The sequence below is a fragment of the Clinocottus analis genome, unplaced genomic scaffold (genome assembly GCF_023055335.1).
Source record: "Clinocottus analis isolate CAN_PGR_092001 unplaced genomic scaffold, fCliAna1.0.p SCAF_9, whole genome shotgun sequence".
NCBI lineage: Eukaryota > Metazoa > Chordata > Actinopteri > Perciformes > Cottidae > Clinocottus > Clinocottus analis.
The window spans coordinates 7,854,697-7,878,651 of NW_027176251.1; the positions used below are offsets into that span (position 1 = coordinate 7,854,697).

A 23,955-nucleotide genomic window follows, 5' to 3' on the forward strand; every position below is an offset into this window, starting at 1 on the left:
CTAACCCCTCTCTAACCCCTTAAGTCCAGTGCAGTCAGCAGACACTCCCTGCAGAAAGGCAGCAGTGTTTGAATAGTTCCTCTGGCTATTTTTATCTGGGAATCTGCCTCTGTGCTGGACCCAGGGAGCGGGGGTGGAGGGCAAATATCTAATCTAATTTCGGACGATGGGAAGTCACCAAAAGGACTTCTGTGCCACATGCATAGTGTTGAAATTTTGTCTGAGTGTCTGTGTGGTTGGCCGTCGGGTATTGAAATGCGGTCTGGCGCCAAGTTAAACTTTCTCTCTAGTCACCCTCCGCTTCTTCTCTCTCTCTCTCTCTCTCTCTGTCTCTCTGTCTCTCTGTCTCTCTCTCTCACTCTCACTTCCCCCAGTCCTCCCTCTTTTTCTCCACCCCTCTCGCTCCTTCCCTCCACCCCATGTAAGGAATGCAAGATCACGTTTGGAGTTTTCTATTCAACCAGTCTTTCCTCTTCCTCTCTCTGTTTGTGTTTCACTGTGCCGGCTCTATGTCTCTCGATCTTTACCTCGTTTCTCTCCCTCCCGCCATGTTCAGACCTGTTCTCTTTTGTACATAAGCACTCATTTTGAACTTTGAGCCAACTCATCACAGCCTGTGTACGCGAGTGGGAAAGTTATGTGCATTTGAGAGGCGGGGCTTGAGGTGGAAATGCCATGTTGGAGGTAGAATGTGTGTCTATCTGGGAACAAACTGTCCCAAATGGTTGTAGTTGAAAAGACTAATTCTGTATACTTTTGGGCAATGTAAACTTATACACTTTGCATTATAGTTAACGCCAACTTATTGGCAAGCTCAACTCAAATAACAACTGCACATGTGTACATACAGACCCAAAATTATTGCAATTGTGCATGTACGTGCGTGAGAGATGGTGTTTTTATTTGGAACAGGCTCATGTTTGATTGTGCACACACAGATGCACATGTCCCTGTGGGGGAGTGAAACCTTTTTAAGCATCGATTGACCCTCCCATCCCTTCATCCTCTCCGCCCTCTCACTATCATTTCTGTGTCACCAATCCATGGTCTAATACCCCAGTGGCAGCTCCTCTTCCATTAGCCTCCTCCTCCTCTTTCCTCCTCTCTCCTGCTCCATGTGCTTCATGTCACCCGACCCTGTCTCTTTCTTTCACTGGACACCCTGATTTACCAGCCGCCCTGACTCGATGACCAGACACATAGTTGTTGTCTGCTAACATAGCCCAAAGAGTATAGAAAGCTGTAAGTAACTGTGAAAATGTGTCGGCAAGAGGTGGCGGCTGGTGTTAACGTCCCCGGACTCAACCTGAAAATTCTAAATAATATGAGCTGAAAGTCAGACTCGACCACAAGGTATCAAGTGCAAGCCAGCCTGAGTGCATGTTCGTACATGTGTCTGTACACACACACACACACACACACACACACACACACACACACACACACACACACACACACACACACACACAGCCTTGGGCTCCTTCCAAGATGTGTTGTCGTGGGCAGAATAAAGTGCGGTGGATTGCACTCACAGCAGGACAAACATCTGACTCTATTTTTGCCCGCTGGCCATCGTTCTCTTAAATGTTCATAAGACGTCCTTCCTCTAGGGCACCTTCTTTTTTCTTTGCTCTCCAGGTGTGTGTGTGTGCGCGTGCTCGTGCGTATGTGTGTGTGTGCTGGCCTGAGATAAACTGAATAATGCATTGGATCATTGAAACAGTATTTATAGGAAAGCAGAGTGATTAAACTTTAATGACAAAACCGGCCATCAGTGCTGCACATCATATAGCATATCCTCCTTCATAAACTGGTACATAGGCTCATCTCATCACTCCTATTTTCTGAGGAGATTGTACCTAAGTGAGTGTGTCAGCCAGTCTTGGAGTATGTGTGATGCCACTCTACTCTTTTAGTGTCTTGACGCGAACATATCAGATACCTTATTTAATCCAGCTTTATTTATTTTGTCTGGTCATCCAGACTTTTGATTTTTTTTGATTAGTTATTGCGCTGCAAAATAAGCCCATGTTTAAAGATTTAATAATGCAAAGATGTGCATGTGGTATCTTAAAAAGCCTTCAATGGTTTACTGCTATTGAATACTAGCAGGACGAATTGTTGATGAATGAGAAAAGTTAACAGTTTGCTTCTTGGTTCATGACATCAGAGTTAAGCAGCTTGTCCAGCCCCTGCTGTCCTTGTGTGCATGTGTGCTGTGATTGTGCTCCAGTGCCTCGGTACAGTAGCCCTGCCCTCGGTCACAATAGTTTTATCCATGTCCATTTTTAGCATCCGATGTGGCCCAGTGAAATTACGTAACAACCAGGCAGTTGCATGCGGGTGGCTGCACACACACACACACACACGGATACAGACCTACTGTACATACACACATACACACACACACACACACCGTGATTGTTGTTTTAGGGGATTAAAGCGTTTGATGAAAAAGAACAGTGAGCTGGATCCCCTGACCAGTCACAGGGTGCGAGGGAAAAGAAAAGCAGGGAAGAATGGATCAAGGGCAGAAGAGAGATTTACAACGCATGAGGGGAAAGATGACGAGTGGAATAGCGACAACCAGAAATATGATGGAGGAGGAGGAAATGGACAAAAGGGACGGAAGGAAAGCTTTAAAATCTAGTAAAATGGATATTGTAACTGTTCAACGTATTCCAACTGAAAAGAGAATCAATCTGTGTGGGTGACTTGAACAGGTGCATGACACGTCAAAGACTCGATGGCATTCAAAAACGTTAACTTAAAGATGAGGCATCATAAATCAGGAATCAGTTGTGGATCCCGTCAAACAGACATCACGTGACATATTTTCTGTAACACACTGTGTGTGGTTTTGAACTGCCAGCATATGCTGTGGTAAATATGAATACTTTGTGTACATATTCCCTTGGAAACAAGTCCAAAGTGCAGCATATTTTGCCTGTCGAAATATGTCAATCAAATTAGTACGCTCTTGACTGCCGGCTACAGAAAGAGTTTCTTTAAATGAAAGTGTCTTAAATTTGATATTGGTGAATTACCATTGCCCATGCACACATTAATATACACCAGGGTGTTTGTAGTCTCGCTCTTACACACAGGCATCGAACATCACACCGCTTCTTATATGCCGCTCTTTCTCCAGCTGGCCCCCAGCTAGTATCCTCGGTGTTTGTGTGTGGGCGTTGTGTTAGTCGGGTTATTGTGTTCGTCTGGCCCAAGTATTAGCCGGGTTCTGTGCAAAGGTACACTATCTCCCTTAGGTTAGTTGTAAGAGGAGGCAGAGTGCAGAGGTGTGTGTGTGGGAATGTGGGATTTGTGCGTGCGTGACTCATTGATCACGGCGACGTGAATGTGTAAGCTTGTTTCTCTGTGTAATTTAGGGTTGGGCAATACGTCACAAACATTTGCCATACTTTTATCTGCGGTGGCTAATATTTGGCTCAACGCAAGGTTGAACTTCATTGTTAGATTAGTCAGAGAAAAACTCCAACTGTGGAAAGACGTCCAATGTCCACTTTTCCAGTGTGCATCTTAAGGCCTTTTTTAGCCTGATGATTTGAAGTAAATTGACGCTGGTTTAACAACGGCAAGTATTTAAAAAAAGACGTATGCTCAGTACTTCCCAAATGCATATATCAAACTATTTTAAATGCGTCTGCCACTATCGTCTCATGCTTGGTATTCATGCTGCAAGTCAGTGCATGAGACGCTGTGAGGTGCATGAGTGCAGGCAGTCGAGAAAAACACTTTTCTTCAAATCCAAGGTAACACGATGAGTCATTGACGTATAAATGGTCATTTTGTGGGTGAAGTATTCCTTTCAGCTATAAAGTTATTTGCATTAACCAAATGTATGTGCCAAATTAAATGATGAGGTTAATATAGTAGTAGTAGTAGTAATAGTACTACGAAATTAGGGGAAAGAAAAATGCAGAAACGTATATTAATACCTCTTGTTTACATTGATTGATATTATTTAATTTCCCACAAATGTTATCCAATTATAACTCAAATAGACATCAGATACATAATTTAACTCGATTAACACAATATAAATTTGAAATTGACAATAATTTAAGTATTTCCTGAATCTTATTACACTCTAATCAATAAGAGTGTATTGTAAATGCACCGAGTCTGATCGTGTGTGTGTGTGTGTGTGTGTGTGTGTGTGTGTGTGTGTGTGTGTGTGTGTGTGTGTGTGTGTGTGTGTGTGTGTGTGTGTGTGTGTGTGTGTGTGTGTGTGTGTGTGTGTGTGTGTGTGTGTGTCATTAAATGGATAATGAGGAGGTGTAACTGGAAACCAGTGCAGCTATCACTTCATGGGGATCCCCCCTTGCTACTTTACACCTCATGGATGATCCGCGCCCTTTTGAATCAGGACAATCGTTTTGAATGTCTGCTGTCAGTCTGTATAATATGTGTGTTCACGTCTTTGTGCATGAAATGTAACTGAGATGTAGCACCATTGTATGTTCACGCACATGTACCCACGTACCCACCCACACAAACACACACACACGCCTCATGTTGTTAGTTCCACTGAGCAGAGGTAATCGGTGTGTGTACACTCAGCTCTTACATAACGGCATCAAGCAGTACACTGACGGAGGGGAGAAAGTTCATCGCTCTCTCTCCCTCTCTGCCAGTCAGTGTTTTATCAGTGTGGACTTTACGCGTCACTCATTAATTTCTGTCTTTTTTTCACTTCCTTCCTTCTTGTCTTCATTCTTTTTATTGTCTCATGACACCTATTATTTAGTTTTTTACTTTATATGCATGATTTTCCAACAGCAGCATTTAAAACCCATCTTCTTATTGGAGAAGAAAATGTACAAATAAGAGCCTGTAGCATTCAATATGATAAATGGATGTGATGGATATAGTTTCAAATCATACTGAAGAAGAGTTGGTTTCCCTAGTCGGCAATACGTGATTTAAGGTTAACATGCAACTTTATTATCCTGGATCTTTGTCCAACACAAGTCCTTTGTCTATTAATCTCCATCAGTTGTTCTTTAATTTATGTCTATCTGTCTATTAAATGTAAAAATAGAAAATACAAGAACCGTCAGATTTCCACAGTACATGGTGATGTAATATTTACTTTTCCATGATATAAAACAAAAGAAGGAGGGGATGTTCGGCATTTATTTTCACAATTTTTGCTGGAAAAATAACTAAAACTATTAAGTGATTCTCAAAATAGTTGCCTATCACTTTTCTTAGTTAGTCTTTTCAGCCGTAAAAATATATTTAAACATATACATGTGAGTTTTATGATCTCTGCATCCAGGGTTTTGACACCAAATTGCTCCAAAACAGAGTTCAACATCAGATAGTTTGGTATCATGGTCATCGGTCGAGTATGGCTCGCTAGTTAACAAAGGTAACAACAATTGCCTAATTTACTGATGGGGCAACAGGCAGTAGACCAGAGTGACTGTGCATTTGCCCAACAGCCCACTCGCCACAGCCTTTTTGCTGACCAAACATTTGTTTTTGTTCTTTTGTTTGAATGGTTTCCGAGTTAAAAGTGACGAGCCCTACGATTCACAGTATCTTTTACCATGTACCCGTTCAGCACATGCCGTCCATTTTGCAGTCAAAGCATTGAGATTGGACTCTATTCAGAGCTACTTGCATTACACTCTATACCCCTGCCTGCTTCTCTGGGTCTGGCAGGGCAGCTAGAACCACACTGTAGGTTGAATCAGGAACATTGTCCCGTATATGACACTCAGGGAGGCCATAATTGCGCTGATGAAGACATAACAGTTTTCTGTGGGTCTGGTGCAGAGCAGCTGTGTGTTTACTACAGAGCTCAGTGCACGGTAGAGCAGATGGGCTGCCAATGTTGTGATGGATGACCGCCACCATATTAGGGTACACACAGCAGACTCAACTTTTTCAAGGCCTCCCACCGCACACCTCTGTATCTCCTCTTCTCTTTCTTCTTAGTTCTTCAGTTCAGTATTTTTTCCCTCTCTCACGTTACATCATCATCATCAGTCTCTCGCTCATCCTCCCTCTCTCGGGGTCTTGCGTAACGTCCAGCTTTATTTGCTCCAGCTGAGGATTCTAATCTCTCCCACGAGGCAAAGCGCGAGAGCAAACCAGGAGAGAAGAGGAGCCGAGCGAGTCGACCTCTCTAACCTGCCCGTGTGTGCCGCTTCGTTAACTCCATCACTCCACCAATTATTGAGATCTGGAGCATGGCTTTGTTTACAGTCAGCACCAACACACTGTTAAAGTGTGTGTGTGTGTGTGTGTGTGTGTGTGCGCGTGCGTGTGCATGTGCATGCCCCACCCCCTGCTGCAGTGTTGAAGGTGCGTGGTCTTTCTTGGCAGCCCCTCGCTAACTGGGGGATAAGCAGTGATTATCTTCACAGTCTGCAGTAGGAGCACAGACACACACACACAGACACAGACACACACCCTGGGAAACCATGACGATGTGCACATTCCACCATTGTGGCCAAATGTGCTCATATCAGTGGGAACATGCGCCGACCTGGCTCCGATCCATGAAGACGTACAGTGTCACCATAATACATACACCGGTGTGTGTGTGTGTGTGCGTGTGCGTGCGTGTGTGTCTTGCAACTGCAAATACTCCACACAGAGCAATGTTCATTGAAGCAAATGTTCCCTCTCTGATTTCTCTCATGTACACAGAGGCACAAAGAGCGTATGCTGGCTGGCAGCGACGTCTGTGCGAGGTGAATGTTGCGTAAGGCCGATCAACACTACTTAATCAGCTTTAGGAGACATGCTTAACAAGCTGACCAAGTGGGGTGAGGGTCAGAGGAGGGAAATGAGGAGGCAACGAGGAGGCAAAGCGGGCGCAAGAAAAGAGCAAGCGAGCACAGGAACGGGGCTTGATGGAAAACCGGAGGAATGGAGTGACGGGTGAGATCAGGAGGAGAAAGTGGTGACAGGCGGCGACGCTGCATGTGTCTCTTGCCTCTTACAACAGGATAAACACAAACACGCTGTGCTCTGCCCTCTGATTCCCCCTCACAGCCCACTGTTATGCACAGTGGTGTTTGCCAGGATACTCTATGTGTGCGAGCGCGTTTTTCTTGTGATTTGCTCTGTTCACTCGGGACAAAAGACGACCGCGTCTCCCCACTCTTCTGAAGACAACAAGTCTATGTTTGTCCACGTTTTACAGCAGACACATGTTGCCTTCAGCAGACGTGAACCTGATATTGTTTAAAATTGGGGTTCAACACAACAAAAATTATGAATGTTGATCTCCCTGAAGCAGCTAGCATGTGCTGTTGTCGGCCCAATGACTCACCACTATAAACATCACTCTTGCAGGTTTTTATGTGCTGGGAAAATGAGCCAATTACCAAAGCTAAGAACCAAGCTTTCACTGCAAGTGCTGGTCAAAAATGCACTCAAAAGTTCATTTAAATAGAATAAACACCATATTTTTGGCAGATTTTGGTTTCAATTCTTATGAAGAAAATATTCAAAATCACCAATTGAAACTTCTGAACAAGAGGAATGAATTGCCTTCCTTAATCCTGCTCATTTTGTGCACATCACATTCCTTTACTTTGACCTCTCCTGTGGCCAGCATGTCAAAACCATAGGTTGTTTGTTCTCCCTCTTCCTTTTGTTTCAAACTACAAATGATTCCCATTTGGATGATTTGTGTTCATTAAAGAGAGCACCGTTTCCAAGCACTCTACCTTCACATTTGTCTGTGCTTTTGGGGCAAATTGAGCCAAATTATGGTATTTAGCTTCTTTTTTTCCTTCACATTCTCTTTACTTGTGGAGTCAGTTTGTTGCTCTTGTGGTTCACCACTGTCAAGTAAATGTAGAAGAAACACTTAAAATCTAAATTACTGTATATTAGTCATGATAAACGTTTGTTCTGGTTGTGACAGTGACCCTGTCTTTACCCTGGTTGTTTTATACCTTGCCTTTATTTATTTTTCAACACTTCTTGCCTTGCTTCTCCTTTCTTCTCTCTCCCTTTTGACCTTTTCCCAGTTGTCTTTCTCTCTCTCCACACACACACACACACACGCACACACGCACACACGCACACACACACACACACACACACACACACACACACACACACACACACACACACACACACACACACACACACACACAGAAACCTCTTAAAGAATGACTAGCAGATGTGGACAGAGAATTTTCCTTCATCTAAAATTAGCTGAGATAGAAGAATGGCAGGAAAGCGCACAGGGTTGGACGCACAAACAGGAGAGGTAAGGGAAGGAGGTTGGGATGGGGCAGCGATGGAGAAATAGACGATAAGTGGGGGAAGAAATAGGCTGATGGGACTCAGTGAAGTAGTGTGTATTTTTGGTGCTGTTCACACACATTGCTGACGCACAGGAACCACTTAAGATGCAAAGTGTACCACTGGCTGATACTTAAAATGTGCTTGTTGCTGCGTAATACACAGTGTTATGTATTGTTGCGGCCACGCGGACCAGTGTGAAATACATTTAGTACATTAAGGAGCAGTAGAGGTAGCATGTGGAGAAACAACATATTAGTTTGAAGCAGCAAAGCAGACCTATTGCGCTCAGCCCGTTCCTCTCACCCTCACCATGATGCAATGCAGCGGCTCATCTTTACATTTCTTTTGTAATTACCCATCAATTAGCACTTTGAAAGCTGGATGCTGTACACAGCTCCAAAGCTGCTCTCCCCTAAGCAGCAGAAAGGTGTTAAGGACAACAATGCCGGTTGGCAAGCTGCTAATGTCCCCTGTTCACTCGTCACCCAAGGGCCTGTTGAGAATACCAGGCCAGAAGCCCGGTGCTTCACCCTGAAGTTAAGTTTAGGTCTCCCCTGACGATCACATAGTCTACAAGGGAGTGCATGTGTTGGATGGGAGCGTGTTCACTTGGTCAACAAGTAATACTTTCATGTTGTTTTTCTGCATACAAGCGCTGCCGCTGTACATTTGTTTTCTCTGTTGCGTTTCTGAGAGTTACCTCCCTGGTTCAGAAAACACGCTGCCGTAACTGCGTGTGGGTCATGTTTGTCCCGTACTGCTCACTTCAAGTACCGTGTGAATAAAGTCAGCATCATCAGCACAGTTTGCAGCATCAGAGCCGTACCCGAGAAAAACATGATTCCCCAGAGCCAGCCAGCTATTCTACTCTCACCTCTAGTCTGAACAACAGCACGCAGCTCATAACAAGAGGCACACACAAACAGACGCACACACATATAACGCGTTAATCTGCCCAGGCCTTATATATGTATGTGTGTATGGGTGTGTGTGTAATGTAATAAACATGTTTTAGATGCAGTAGTTCCTACTGCACCATTGAAAGAGGGAATTTGAATACTCGCTCTGCCGTTTGCATGTGAAGGCCACATACTGACAGACCATGTCATGGGTTGCATGCTTAGTGTCCCTAAAGCCTCTTCCCCACCACACATCCCACAACACCAACCAACATCTGGCTTTTGTCTTCAGTGGGAAAGGTTACAACCGGCAGTCATTCCCGGGTGAAATGACTGCAGTATATCACAGGTATTTATCGTCTCCAGCTCCAATCGGCAATGATGGAAACATGGGAAAACACATTTTTGGCTGTTTTCCGATGCAATGTTAGTGTGACTATATTATAAATCAAATCAACACGAATGCTCCCCATAAGTAGACAATTGCTTTAATTTGAAGGTATTGGTGCACACATTAAAGCTCTAATTCCATTCAGTGTGGACATTGGAAACTCTGAACAAGATAAAGTCCTTATTAAATGAAATACATATTTTTCTTAAACAGGTTTACATGAATATGGTTGCATAATTTATTAATAAACACAATGATGCCATTGCCTCAGGACAATTAAACCAGAGCATTCAGAGTACAATGGAATAAGAAGTAAATACAATTGTTATCTGATATGAATAAGCACCAGCATATAGGTGAGCATCTCCATCAGGTATAGATTAATATAAATTCTAAGCTATTTTGCAGCCTGAACAACAGATTGAATCTAAAAAGTTTGCAAACCTGGTATTGACACCTACCGCGAGTCAAAATCAGATATGTTGTATAGAGATTGAGTTTAATATCTCACTGACTTTTGTTTTGTTTTTGGGAAGGATTGAAATACGGGCAAAAAAACAGCCAGAACCCATCATAAATACATGTGTGTTACATGTATTGCACCTGGATTCTAAGCACAAGATACAAACCCAATCACAGGACTTGATATTTCAACATAAATACCTACATTTTACGATGTACATGTTTGTGGCAACATAATTAATAAGTTAGAAAACATTTTGCTTCCACAGTACAATAACAGACGGGTCTGAAGATGCACAGCACAGATCTCATGTGAACAGAACAAGAACTCCTCAACTGTAAGACGTCTGGCGTAAAGATCAGGTGTCTCGCTGCTTCGTCTCTCACTCGCCATCATGCGTCTCGAAAAAAACTTAATCCACTGTGGAATGCGTCTGCTTCAGACCCGTGTGTGTGTGTGTGCGTGTGTGTGCGTGCGCGTGTGTGTGTGACCTTCACCGTGTTTATTTCTTTATGTTGTGGGACGTGAAGAGGAATAAAATCACAATAAAAGTGCTCGCCGTCAAAGAGAGAGGCCTCGCGGAGTATTTTTTTTTTGTTATTCACTTCAAACTCTGTTTGACGCAGCTTGTTGCCGGACCGCCGGGTCGCTTTACACTGGAGCCTTGTTTGCCCTGAGCAGCCCTTGCTTCTGGAGAGGGTGGAAAACTTCTGTCTTGTTTCTAGCCAATGCTAGTGGGCACACACACACGCACACGCACACACACACACACACACACACACTGCCAGATCTCTGTCTCCTGACGACTACCTGTTGCTGGCAGAGTCCGCCTCCCACTCCTTCTTTCTTTCCGTGTCTCTCCATCTCCCGCTCGCCCTGCTCTCTCGCCCTGCTCTTCCCTTTTCTAATACCTGGTCTATTTGAGTCTGTGTTCCAGGCTTGAAAGGATTAATTGTCGTTTATGCTTTATTTTTTTTGTTCTGTTCGTTACTGGGGTGTGTTATTTTTAGGCCTTAAGTGTCTGGTTGCTAGGAGACGGTGTGAGAGAGAGGGAGAGAATGGAGGAGAGTTTGCGTTGTGAAGGCTGAATTACAAAATCATTCACGCACTGAGTCAGCACTGCCACACACACACACACACACACACACACATACACATCTACTCACACAGGGTGTTTTAGTCTGAAGCTGTTGTTGTGGACTTGTTTTTCTGGTTCTTTGTGTCTTTTCTTCCCGTCTCAGCGCCGCGTTTGTCGCTGTCATTTAGGTTTAGAGATTCTGGCTCATCTTCAGTACCTGCTGTCACGTGCACTGTGAGTAGTTGGTCTGAGTACATGCTCACTTGTTTGAAATAGTCTACTCCAACAACTTTGCATCCCTTTTTATATTCGTACAATGGTTTCTGGTCTTCTGAAGCACTCTTCACTGTTTTCTCCAAATTTATTTAACTTCACCATTTGTTTTTACAATGAAATCACAATCTCTGAGTAGATTGAGCAAACTAAGAACATGCCACCTGTTCTGGTTTTGATTCCCACCAGATTTGTGTATATATATCTGGAACATGCATGGACACACACACAGGAAACAGATCTGTTGTTGGTGCATAACAGTCGCTAACATCCTGTCCCGCTCTTGTACTACATTCCAGGAAACCACCACCCAAAAGTGCCACCTATCTCTCACTCACACATGCACACCTGACAGATATATGGTTTGATTATGCCACGTCTAATTTACTCCTGTGTGGCAAAGTCACCCTTTGACCCTTTGACACACATATCTTACAAACACAGTTGTAGTCCAGCTGCACATCCCCATGGTCGCATGCTACTGGTCCACAGTTCTCAGGTTTTAGTGCATGATATGTTATAAAAAAATCAAAACCTCAGCGCGATAAACATAATATGGCTGCAACTAATAATTATTTGTATTATTGCTAAATAACCCTCCTTTAACTTTTCAATGACATGTTAGTATAAATAATAATGTTTTTGTAAACTGTATTCCTCCAGCAGTCCAAATCGAATTTTGAAAAATTACCCTGAAACGATTATTACAAATAATTATTCTTCAGTTGATTTGCTAATTGCTGATTTGATGATTTCATCAAATTTGATGATTTCATCAAATCAGATCTGATTTCAATCTGATTTCATTCACTGAACAGAAGCTTGACTTCTGCAAGTTTTTTTTACAATCCACATCAAATAGATATTCACATAATGTCTATATATTTATATGTATATGCGTCCCTACAGGCTGAAACGTGCACACAGTCAAACACACTCTTACTGGCGGTGTGAGCGAAGGCCGTGTGTTGTTGAACTAAAGGTGAAGCTGGCAGCTCACTGCCAAGCTGTTGGCCAGAGAAGTACATTAACAACGGTATGTGAGGCGGCGCGGCCGAGTGAAAGAGAAGAGCGGCGCCTGTGGCCTGTAGCATGGCTGTGTTACATCTTCACAGCTTTTCCCTGAAAGTAACTTTGAGGAAACTCATGGGAAAAGGACCACATATTTCAGCTATTGACTATTTAAAGCCACATTTCAATATTGGTGTGGGAAGCTAACTTTATTATTTATTTTACCTCTATTTTGATGTAAAGGTTAAACTTAATGAGAGTATAATTTGCATTGTCTTTACAGGGCCAAATTTCAATTATTCGCACACATCTCTCAAAATAATGTGCAGTATCGACATTTGATTGTAAATATTACACTAAAAGAGGTGAAGTCTTGTGTTGAGATACATACGAAAGTTGTAGCATCCCTTTCTAAAATGCTCCCCATCATGGTCACCAGAATAATTAACTAATCATCAAAGCACAGGCGTCACAGGGACTTCCAGCATAGTTCAAGTATGTCTTTGCCACAGGGAAAATACCCAGTGTATATTATGCAACTGTTATTTAATACAGAGACAATTACACCAGCAATTTGATTACGTATAAAGCTGTCATTAGGCTACCACACAACTGTAGTTTGTCAACTCATGAAACATGTAAGTATGCGTATCTATGTGTTGTGTCGAAGGACGAGGGACGATGTCCCGGGAGCAGCGTGCCACTTTGGAGAGAGTAAATATACCAAACGGCGCCCGGAGAGCAACTCTTCTCTCACTGACACAATATTATTCTGCTGTTCTTAACACACTCTGGGGATCGCATATGCACACAAGCACACACTCTCCCACGAGACTTGTTTATGAGCGTGATGACACGGAGAAGAGTCCAGTTGTCCGGACCACCTGCAGCACATCAGGTGCCTCAGGGCTTTACGCCGGTTTGTGCGTGGACAGTTTTCTTTTTTCACTCGATGCTCGTCCTACATGCATTTGGGACTTTTGCTCTTTTAAACATCCAGATCCCATGTGAAAAAACGTTGTGTGTGTTTGTCTTTTCTTAGAGCTCTCAGTTAAAGAACCGCATGTTGTGTGCACACGTTTCTAGCTATATAGTGTGTTGTTGGGTCCTCGTAGCTAGCTATCCACATCTTTTACATGACACCAGGCAATTGTTTCCAGTCGCGTAATAACTCTAATGATTTATGTTTCTTTATGTACTGAAATTAAATGGCTGTGTGGAAAATTAAAAATGGATCTTTAAAAAAAAATATGGTAATTTGCTGAAATATGCTAAATTACTGGTAACTGACCCTGAAAGGATCACAGCGGAGAGTTCATTTATTTTTCAATGAAGTGCCTCAGTCAGTTGCAAATCCACATGTAGGCTGTAGGTTAGCTGTTTTTAGTCCACCCTGGAAAACCCTTTCACACACTTCAAAGACTTTTTTCCTCACTTAACAAGTTTACAGTCGAGCAGTCGAGCATGTGAATTAGATTTGGAGGGCTGCAGGAAAAAGAAGCTTGTTCTGGAAGAGAAGATCTCTGTGGTTGTTCCGGCTTTTCTTTTGCCTTTTATGCTCCTCCCCTACAATTTCCTGGAAAAGACGTCTTGTCTGTTCACTGGAGGACAACAGAGAGCGTCCGAGAGACGAAGTCTTACGTCATGGCCTTCTCGTTCCCTTTCCCACTTGTTCCCTCATCACCTCCTCCCCTTCCTCATTTAGCACTTCTGTACTTTCCCTCTTCTCCCAATCCATGTCGTGTGTTCTCTCACACTGTTGAACAATTTGTGTGTGTGTGTGTGTGTGTGTGTGTGTGTGTGTGTGTGTGCGCGTGCGTGCGTGTGTGTGTGTTGCTATTTTTGACCTCTCCAAGGCCACAAAGCACTCTCTTCCTTCTAGCTCTTCTCTTTCTCTCTTCTGCTGCTGCATGGCATGTGTGAAAGAGCCTATAGAAAAATGTCGACTGTGGGTGACCTCTGAGAATAGTTAAGCGGCCTGCTAGACTTACATGTTTTTTGTGTGATGCTTGTTTAGCCTCCCTGCCCCTCCCCCCGCAGGTACTCGGGTTAGGCCGAGGTCATGAATGCTTTGGGTTATTAACAATTCACATTTTTCTTAGAGATTTTTCCAAACCAGTAAAACCTATTCTGCATGTTACAGTAAAATTGTGATCACAAGCTTGTATAATCTACCAAACAACATGCCTACTCATTTATCATCATATAACTTGTTCTGCAGACTTTAAAGTAAACCACTGGGAAATTAAAATAGAAACAGTCAACAGTTTTTCTATTCTGCATCTCCACGAGACATTTCCACTGGTGGCTTCTTGGGTTGCACCAAATCAAGCAGCAACTTGCAGCAACAATATTTTTGTTCAAATAGAAAATCCGGTTCAAGTGGATGAACAGAAAATTCTACCCTTTTTTTTATTGATGATTAATTGTAAATGTAATTTTTGCCATAATCTTTGTGCTTCCAGTCCATCAAATGTCCAAATTTGCTGGTTTTCTTAGTTTGCTTTGATAGAAAGTTTCACAATTTCTTTTGATTTTGTAGACCAGACAATAAAAAGCTTTCTTGAAAAAATAAATAGAAGGTTAATCCATAGTAAAATCAATATTAATCATTATTAGTTCCAGTGGCACCTATTCCTCTATTGTACAACAAGTATTTGACACTCTGCTGATTTTCTCATTTTTTTTGTTTATAAGTACAAAACGTTACGGTATTTTCTCCCACAAGCTCATATTTAAAGTAGTATTTTAAAGAAATATGTTTGTCGTGAAAAGTTGAATGATTCACTTTTCCCATCCGTGTGTTTCCTAACTTCTGTCACTCTCCTGTGCCCCTGTCTTCCTCCGTCTGTGTCTCACTCTCTCGTCTTCCTATTGGCCTAATGAATTTTTAATGGGCTTGGTGGGAAGAGTCCAGACACTTTGGGATTCAGGCGTACGGGCTCTGATTACCCTCCTCCTCCTGCGGAGCCCACCCTCCTCACTCCTCTCCCTCCTTTCACTCTTGCTTTCTCTGTTTCACCCTCACAAGTCTTTTATTATCCCTCCCCTCCACCTCCCAATCTTGTGTTTCTGTCTTCTCTGTTCCCGGAGCTCGGCGCTTCGGGCAGTTTCACTTATCCAAGCAGCTGTGACAAAGACACGGCTGTGCATGCTTGTTTGTGCATTAATGTGCTACAGGCAAATACTGACTCTGTCTCTCAGTTTTTAGCACTTTTACAGCCTCTCAGAGCCGACGGTGACCTCACCCCCCTTCACCCACACACACTTGCACCGGTCGTTTCCCACATCCACGCTAAAGCTGAGTTGGGTTAAAGGAGTATGAGGCTCGCCAACTGCCGCTAATGGCTGTTCAGAGGCCCTGGCCCTGTAAAAAAAACCCTGAGTCTGCAACTCCGCTGTTAGTTTGGCACGGGCTTGTCAGTTGATTTGCTACTGAGTAGGACTCGCAGCTCTGGGAATCTCTCCTCCTCATCTCTTTTCTCACTCTGCTACTTTGTCCGACTGCCCGTCTGTCTCTGCCTCCTTCCCGTCAGCTCTCACCCTCCTTGGCACGCCAGGCCCGCGGGTCAGGGATCCAGTCAGCCGTGCATCCGAGTCAAATGTTCGAGAGCTGCAACGGATGGTTATTTTCATGACTGATTAAGTCACTGTTATTTTTCTCAATGAATTGATGAAGCATTTTGTCAATAAAATGTCAGAAAATTGTTCAGAGCACACAAGCTTCTAATTCCTTGTTGTATTCATCCGACAGTCCAAAACACAAATAGCATCAGTCAAAGGTACCCTGTGGGGCTTTCTGTAAACAAACACTGTTTCTCTCCTCAATGCAATGTGTGTATACACTTCTCTCCTCGTAAAACATTTGCAAAGCTTCCATTGTTTACATCCATGTTTGCTTGCTGGCTTCTGCCCACTCGCCTTTTCTGGTGTGTTGCTACATCTTTTGGTGATTACAGCAACCAACTGTTGTTGTTGTTGTTGTTGTTGTTATTGAAGATCAGAAATTGCCAGCAGGGACATGTATTGTATTGCTACTAGTGGTCCTAAACTCCATATATCAGATACCATCAATTGTCACAAGCTGGAGAAAGTTGGACCTTCTTGCTTGGAAATAATTGGTAATTGCCTCATCAACTTTTTCAGCGCAAAAATGTTTCAAGTTGGGTTTATGGGGAGCAACTTGGGGTTCACTGTCTAGGTCAAGGTCACTCAGACACGCGAACAGAAAGAGCATGGGATCAAACAGAGAACCATGTGGTTAAAGGACTGCAGCCGACTCAAAAAAATGTAGGTTCAAGTAATGGACAATAGAAAACTGCAGTGACGCATCAAAGTAATTATCATTTCCAACACTGATGTGTAACCGCACCGTAATGCGGCATGCAAACACGGTCAACTACCGTTGACGATTTGTCTAAGTTGCTCTTTACCCAGCCGTAACACAGCACCCGCTCTCTTCATCTTCTAAAATCTTTTTTTCGCTTCCCCCCCACCCTCACGCGGTGTGTGAGAGAGTGGAGGTCATTGTTGGACTGGTGAGTGGCGCACATAGCTGGAATAGCAGCAGTGTTGGAAGTCTGCTAGGGGCCTGCCACCAAGATCACAGAGGAAAAGAGGCATCCACACTCCCAGAGAGGAGGAGGGGAATAGGAGAGAGCGAGGAGGGTGTGGAGGGAAGAAGAAGAAGAAGAAGGAGGAGGTGGAGGGAAGGAGGTGGAGGCGGGATAAGCAATCTGATCTGGATGACAACAGACTACCAGACGAGCTATGATCTCATCGCTCCCTTAACCTCCCCCTCCTCCTTCCTTCCACCCCCTCTCTCCTCTCCCACTCTTGCCATTGTCTCTCTTTCTCTCTCTCTTCCCACTTTTGTTTCCCTGATCTCCCTCCCCCGTCTTTTTTCTCCAACTTTCTTTTCTCTGATCTCCACTTGTCCTAGTGCTCACCCCATCTCATCTTGCCTTCTTCTCCTTCACTCTAACCCCCCCCCCCCCCCCCCTTGCTCCCTCCTCTTGCAATCTCTCCCTCCTTTTCATCCTCCTCCTTTTCGGCCCTTTTGCATCACTTTCTACCACCTGCCCCTCACTTGTCCCAACACACACACAAACACACGCACACACCTCTTGACGCACTTGCACTCTCTTGTGTCCCAGGCCAGAGATTAGGCGCACCCCTATCGTCAACCCTCCACACCAGTCTCTACATTATTGATGGTGTGTGTGTGTGTGTGTGTGTGTGTGTGTGTGTGTGTGTGTGTGTGTGTGTGTGTGTGTGTGTGTGTGTGTGTGTGTGTGTGTGTGTGGTGTGAGAGAGTCTTGCGCTTACATGCTGTAATGGCTATCTGGTGTCTCCCCAGGAGAGTGGGGGTGAGGGAGGAAAGGAGCCAAAGAGAGGGAGAGTTGAGGTCAGAGAGGTTAAGTGTGGCGGAGGGGGTTAGGATGTGCTCTGCAGACTCTTCCCTGCTGCTCCTCTCTCTCTTCTCCATAACCTAACTTCATGCAGAACGTACACCACACACACACTCGCACATTCCAAAAATTCTCCAAAGACATTCTCCTATTGGGTGTACAGGCCTGATAAAGCGGATCAGAGTGTGTCTGATAGCTGATCCAGTCAGGACAGTTCAGCCTGGGTTGGACTCTGGGTGGATAGAAGGACAAAGGCACCTGTTCTTGCTCCCAGCATTCCTCTAAACCTAATCCTGACTCCTCTCTCTCTCTCTCTCTCTCTCTCTCTCTCTCTCTCTCTCTCTCTCTCTCTCTCTCTCTTACACACACATATGCAATGTGGTAGCTTTTATCTGCTGTTGCTGATGACCGTGTCATTCTTGTGTGTGTGTGTGTGTGTGACCTCAGTGGTCCATGCCAAAGTCAAAAAGATCATTACAGCTGCATCTCCACTGACACACACATGCTCACAAAGTCACTGACTTAATCTTCTAAAAGCTGTGATGTTGTTTTCTTAATATTGATCTGTTTGAGCATGCAGACAGTTTTCACACCCAGTAAATACTCTCAGTACAAACAGCCATCTACTGGTGCCAGCTGATGTTTTAGCTTGACAGCAGCAAAGGTTTAGGTGGTTAAGATACGCTGCACATTTATTCATCTCTTGTTCTGAGTAGCAATTTGACCGGTCGCATGTCCACTTGTCTTGACACCGTCTCCGTCGGCTTGCTTTGTCTGGATTGTGTGCGTGTGCGTGTGTGTGTGTGTGTGCGTGTGTGTGTGCGTGTGCGTGTGTGTGTGTGTGTGGGCAATATGTTAATGAATGCCCCCGGTTGTGTTCCTCTGCGCTCGCTCAGGGTTTGATCGTGCAACAAGTGTTTTTGCTCGAATGTTTAAAAGTGAAAGAGGAGGAGGAGGAGGAAGAGGGTGGGAAGTGAAAAAGGAAATAAAATGATAGTGAGGGAGTGTTGTTTCATTTGCATGCGGACTCCCTCATACTTATGGGGGTCTGGAAAGTCTGAGAAATAACAGACACAGACGGCACAGTTTATGCCGTTTTTACACCCATGTTCATTTCACACTTCACACATTGTGATGTTTGTTATAAAGAACAATAATCTGAAGCAAAGCTGCCGGCACAGACTGTTTGTTGACTGCCTCATTGGTCACATACTATCTGCATAATATTCAGCACTGATAAAAATCCCGCCTGGAATTTGGAGATGGAAACCGTGTAGGCACATTGTTTGACTGCTATTCAAAAATCTTTTAATTGAGTCACAAAATGATTCTTGAGTAGGCGGGACAACTGAGTGATTCATGGACCATGCCTTGCAAGTGCATCATGGTGATTGGTGGAAAACCACCAAGAAATAGTGGGGAGAAATTAGCCAGTATAGCTTTCCTTTCTGCCTACTTTTACCATAAAACTGGAAGCCAAAGCCTGCTTCTGGTGGGTCTGTTCCATAGGAATAAAAATATTAAAATGATTAACTCATGTTTACGTGTACAGATTCCTAAATGTCTGGTAGATGTGTTATCAGCATTATTTAGTGTTATGCAACAGTGACTAAATGGTCTGACCATGGCCAGTGCAGCAGAGATTATCAGGGCTATCTGTCGCTGCCTCAGTCTGTCATCCTGCAAATCCATTGACAAGCCTGCACATCTGTAATCTGTTGATTTGGGCCTGTTTTTTTTTTTGTTGTTGATGTTGTTGTCGGGTTTTTTTTCCTCCAATTTCCAGCCCAGGCTGTCTCATTTCCTCTGTTACCATTTGCATGCGGTGACGTTTCATGCATTGCAAACACTGGTTTCATGCCAGCCGCACATGTTTTTCAATGTCCTCTCCAAAAAAAAGAGAGGAAGTAATAATACTATAAACCCCAAGAGTAGAAAAGTGATGCTGTACTATGTCTCAAAATTTACAACTTTCAATTAATTGTGATAGCAGCAGAGGGGGTTGTTTATGTTGTTTAATTAGAGTTGATATATAAGTGCGTTTCTAACCAACCTCCTCCGTGTTTGTGACTCAGTTGGACAAAATAGGAAAGCAACACTATTGTCTTGTATTTCATTACATCAGACATGCAGCCTTTTTACTCTGGGCAGTCCGTGTAATGTGGAGCTTAATACTATTTGCTCCAAACATAGAATAACATCAGCTGGCATTAAATGTCCTGCTAAATGACACTTCATCAGGGTGGATGCTAATTCTCTGATAACTCCACCTCCTCCTCACTTGTTCATTAATTCGTGCTCTGAAGGATGACTGTTGATGGAATATAATCCAGTCCAGGCTGCTATATCTAGCTGAATATTTTTCTGTAAGAGTCTATTTTGCTCGGTCGTGTCAAATCTTCTTGACCACCCAGGCAACAGAATGTTAGTGGGAGACTTGCATAAACATTTTCAAACACGAGCTCTGGCACAGACACTCTTTCTAACTTGTACATTTGGGCACACACATGCTCATGCTAACAGTCACATATATACCCACGCCCACAGCCTCGTTCTGTGTCTCTTACTCTGCGTTTCCTTTGAGCCGCGGGTGGAGAGAGATGGAGGGATAAACAGGAGAGATGACTACTGGCCTTGTTGTTTTCCTCCGGTCATAGGAAAGAATGACTGCATGAGAGGAAAGAGGTGGAGGAGAGTTGGAAAGGTTTTTCATGTGCCCAACTGTTCCACAAAGCCCACTTACACTACAACTTTCAGTATTGTAGTTTCAGTGTGTGTGTGTTTCCTGTGATGAGCAACTGCGGTAATGACAGGAGAAGAATGCGGTTTAAACATACCCATCAAGCCGTCTTACTTTTTTAATTTGCCTAGCATTTCTAGGTTGTTTTAGTGAAGACCCCTCGTGCAGTAAAACACCTGAACAACATTAAAAAAAATGGGCCAAATCTCCTTCTGCACCCTCTTTTCATTCGACCACATCATAGCCAACATCTGGAAAGGAGTGTTGACCGTCCACCTGCCCAACTCATTATTTTATGTTCATATAAACACACATTAATGACAAAACCTGTGCTGTATAATAGGCTATGTTGACAATAAAGGTGAGACGATTCAAAGCTTCTGGGCTTACTGCAGGCACACATGCAACAAGCCATCAGTGAAGTTTACAAAACTTTATTAGTTTATGACATATCGAAGTTAAAAAGCACAAGTGTTACATTACATTACATGTCATTTAGCTGACGCTTTTATCCAAAGCGACTTACAATAACTTCATTCAACCGTAAGTACAAAGTAGGAACAACAAGAATCAAGACAGAACAATTTCTCAAATAAAATCAAACTACTAAGTGCTATCAGTAAGAGCCATCAAAGTGCTGCCTAAGTGCTGCTGTCATTGTCTTTATTCAAGGTATAGTCGAAAAAGATGAGTTTTTAGTTTGCACCCAGTGTTCACCCACACTGGCTGGAAAGAGGAGACTTGAACTTGCCTCGGAGTCGTAATTTTAAAGAGATGCAATTTATGATGTGTGACTTGTTTTTTATAATATTTTTTTTCTGTTTTTGAAAATGTTACAAGTATAAAATACTTATTTAATGGCAGCCCATCACTTCGACCTGTGAACCAGCGGTGCTTCCCAAACTGCCTGCTGCATTGATAAATCAATATTTTATAATCTGTCAAAAATAAACAAATCCAGGCTCATCAATGATGTCTTCTTGACTTGACCCCCGGCACTCACTGGGCTGGCTTATATCATCATTTTTGGGGGGAAAAATGCTGCCATTATTTGGTTCTTTAAAAACCTTTTCCTGCCTTTAGTCTTACTCTCCACTGTTTCAAAAATAGAAATAGCATGAAAGACAAAAAAGTGCTGAAAGATTGATTAGAAAGTGAAAGGAAAAACACAGGGAAGTAGACAGCTATCTGCCATGTGAGGAATGAGCGAGGACATCCCACTCTGTGCTTGACTCGGCCACTTTGTTGCATGATATTTACACTTTGACACCTAAATCCTCCACTAATAATATCCCAGTCTTTTTCTTTTGCCGAGCTATAAAGCAGTTTTCAATGGTCTGAATTTCTCCCCATAACACAACAGGAGCTATCAGGGTTCATATGAGGTCTATGTCGCTCAGTTGTTCAATATTAGATGCAGTGTTGTCCGCAAAAAAAACTGTTTTCTACTGTTTAATTTAAAACGCGTGCTGTCCACAACATCATTCACTGTTATTTGTTGGGCTCCAGTGACGCACACTAACCCTCCCGCTCTCTTTATCTTTATTTTACAGGGATCGCCTTCCCCGAATGGGCTTACAAGCCTGAGTCGAGCCCGGGGTCCAGGCAGATCCAGCTGTGGCACTTCATCCTGGAGCTGCTCAGGAAAGAAGAGTATCACGATGTCATCGCGTGGCAGGGGGACTATGGCGAGTTTGTTATCAAAGACCCGGATGAAGTGGCCCGGCTGTGGGGTGCCAGGAAGTGTAAACCCCAAATGAACTACGATAAGCTGAGCAGGGCACTCAGGTATGATGACAGAGAAACTTGCTGAATAACTTTGGATTCTTTGTGTGTCTGTATGTGCAAGTGTGTATTCATTCATAGTTATTTTCTCCTGTTCCTGACCTTTGACCTCTGTGAGGACCTAATAAACCAAATGACCTGAGGATTGTGATAAGGATGAACATTTGAACATGAACATTTACCACATGCTAATATTTAAAGAGCCAACGTGCTCTAGTTGAATGACTAATTAACTGAGGCTGTGTGACCAAATGACAAAAATATTATATTTAGAATATCCAATGCGCTAGTATATATCCATAATGCCCTTTGAATGGAGAAATGTAAATAAGTGGGCAAAATCAAGGGCCTTGGTGGACTGACTCGCTGCTGGCTCTCAGGATGTCTAAGGTCGTCCTTTTGGAGGGGAATGAGCCTGAAATAGTTCTGTCTCCGGTTTCAACTAATGGGCAGGGAAGGAAATTGCTCCTTTTCCAAATAATTCAAGGACAGCCAGTGCCGTCCCCTGGCTTTTCTCAGCAGGGAAGAGGAACTGTTGACCTCCATGTGGGATATTGTCAAAGAAAAAAACTTTAAGAACTCGTAAGCCTGGTTGCGAAGGAGGCACACTTGAAGACCATTTTTTTCTAATAATTGGAGCGTTCATGCCTTTTATTAGATGGTTAACAGTATGGTGATGAGAGAGAGAGATGGGGAATGACGAGCAGTGGTCCACAGATGCCCCAACTTATCATCTGCTCCGCAACTACGATACTTTCAAGGTGCCCAAACTTGCCTCTTCCTTTAGTGGAGGTCAGTGAAGTTATAAAACATCTCTGCAGTGGCATGACGGAAGAGATGAATGAGATTTATCTGGAGAGATGCAGCAAGAGCGATCTCTTTATTGGACTGTTATGGTGAAGAAAGAGCTGAGCCTGAAAGCAATGTATCTGTCTGTCTATGTTGCAGCCCTCACCTGTGGTCGTGAACTCCTGAAGTGACACTCTTTAAAATACTCCATCATGAAGCCAACACTACTATCTCTTTTCCAACAGCCATATGGCTTCCATGGGTGAAAAGGGATGTAGGCACATGTTGAAAACTAAGATTGATGTAAATATTTATGAAATGGTCTTATAAATCTTACACACAGACACCCCCGAGACGACAATAATGGTGAAGAAACATTCCGTATTTCCAAATGAGAACGCCTTATACTGGGACCCCTGCATTGGACTCCAGTATGAACTGCTGTAAGCATTTTTATTCAGACCCACAGACCCCAATAGCTTCAACTATCTGGCTCCGTTTCCCTCAGACATTGCATTAATCATGCCTGCCAAGGCACTAATTGCACTTAACCAACTCTATAATATGCGTACATGTCATAAGAGTGGCCCTGACCACATGCCTTCACACACTATTGACCTGGACAAGTTTAGCAACGATAATGCTCCAAGTAGAGTTGCAACACTGACCCATTTGGCTGGTGACACCTTTACAGCGTTAAGTTATATCCATAGAAGCCTGCTTAGCCAAGACAAGGATTTAACATAGTTTTGGTTGTGACGCCTAGCTTCAAGTTTAAGTATACATATCGCATGAAAACCTTAGATTTGAT

The 23,955-nt window shown here is 43.4% G+C and overlaps 1 protein-coding gene across 2 annotated transcripts in view; it reads left to right on the forward strand.

Moving 5' to 3' along the window:
* Window positions 1-23,955, forward strand: part of erfl3 (Ets2 repressor factor like 3) — a 40,749-nt gene that overhangs the window by 6,595 nt on the left and 10,199 nt on the right. For both annotated transcript variants that reach the window (XM_068570001.1, XM_068569999.1), the window contains exon 2: window positions 22,124-22,358. In XM_068570001.1, the coding sequence (XP_068426102.1) occupies window positions 22,124-22,358 (235 nt within the window). The remainder of the gene's footprint in view (window positions 1-22,123; window positions 22,359-23,955) is intronic.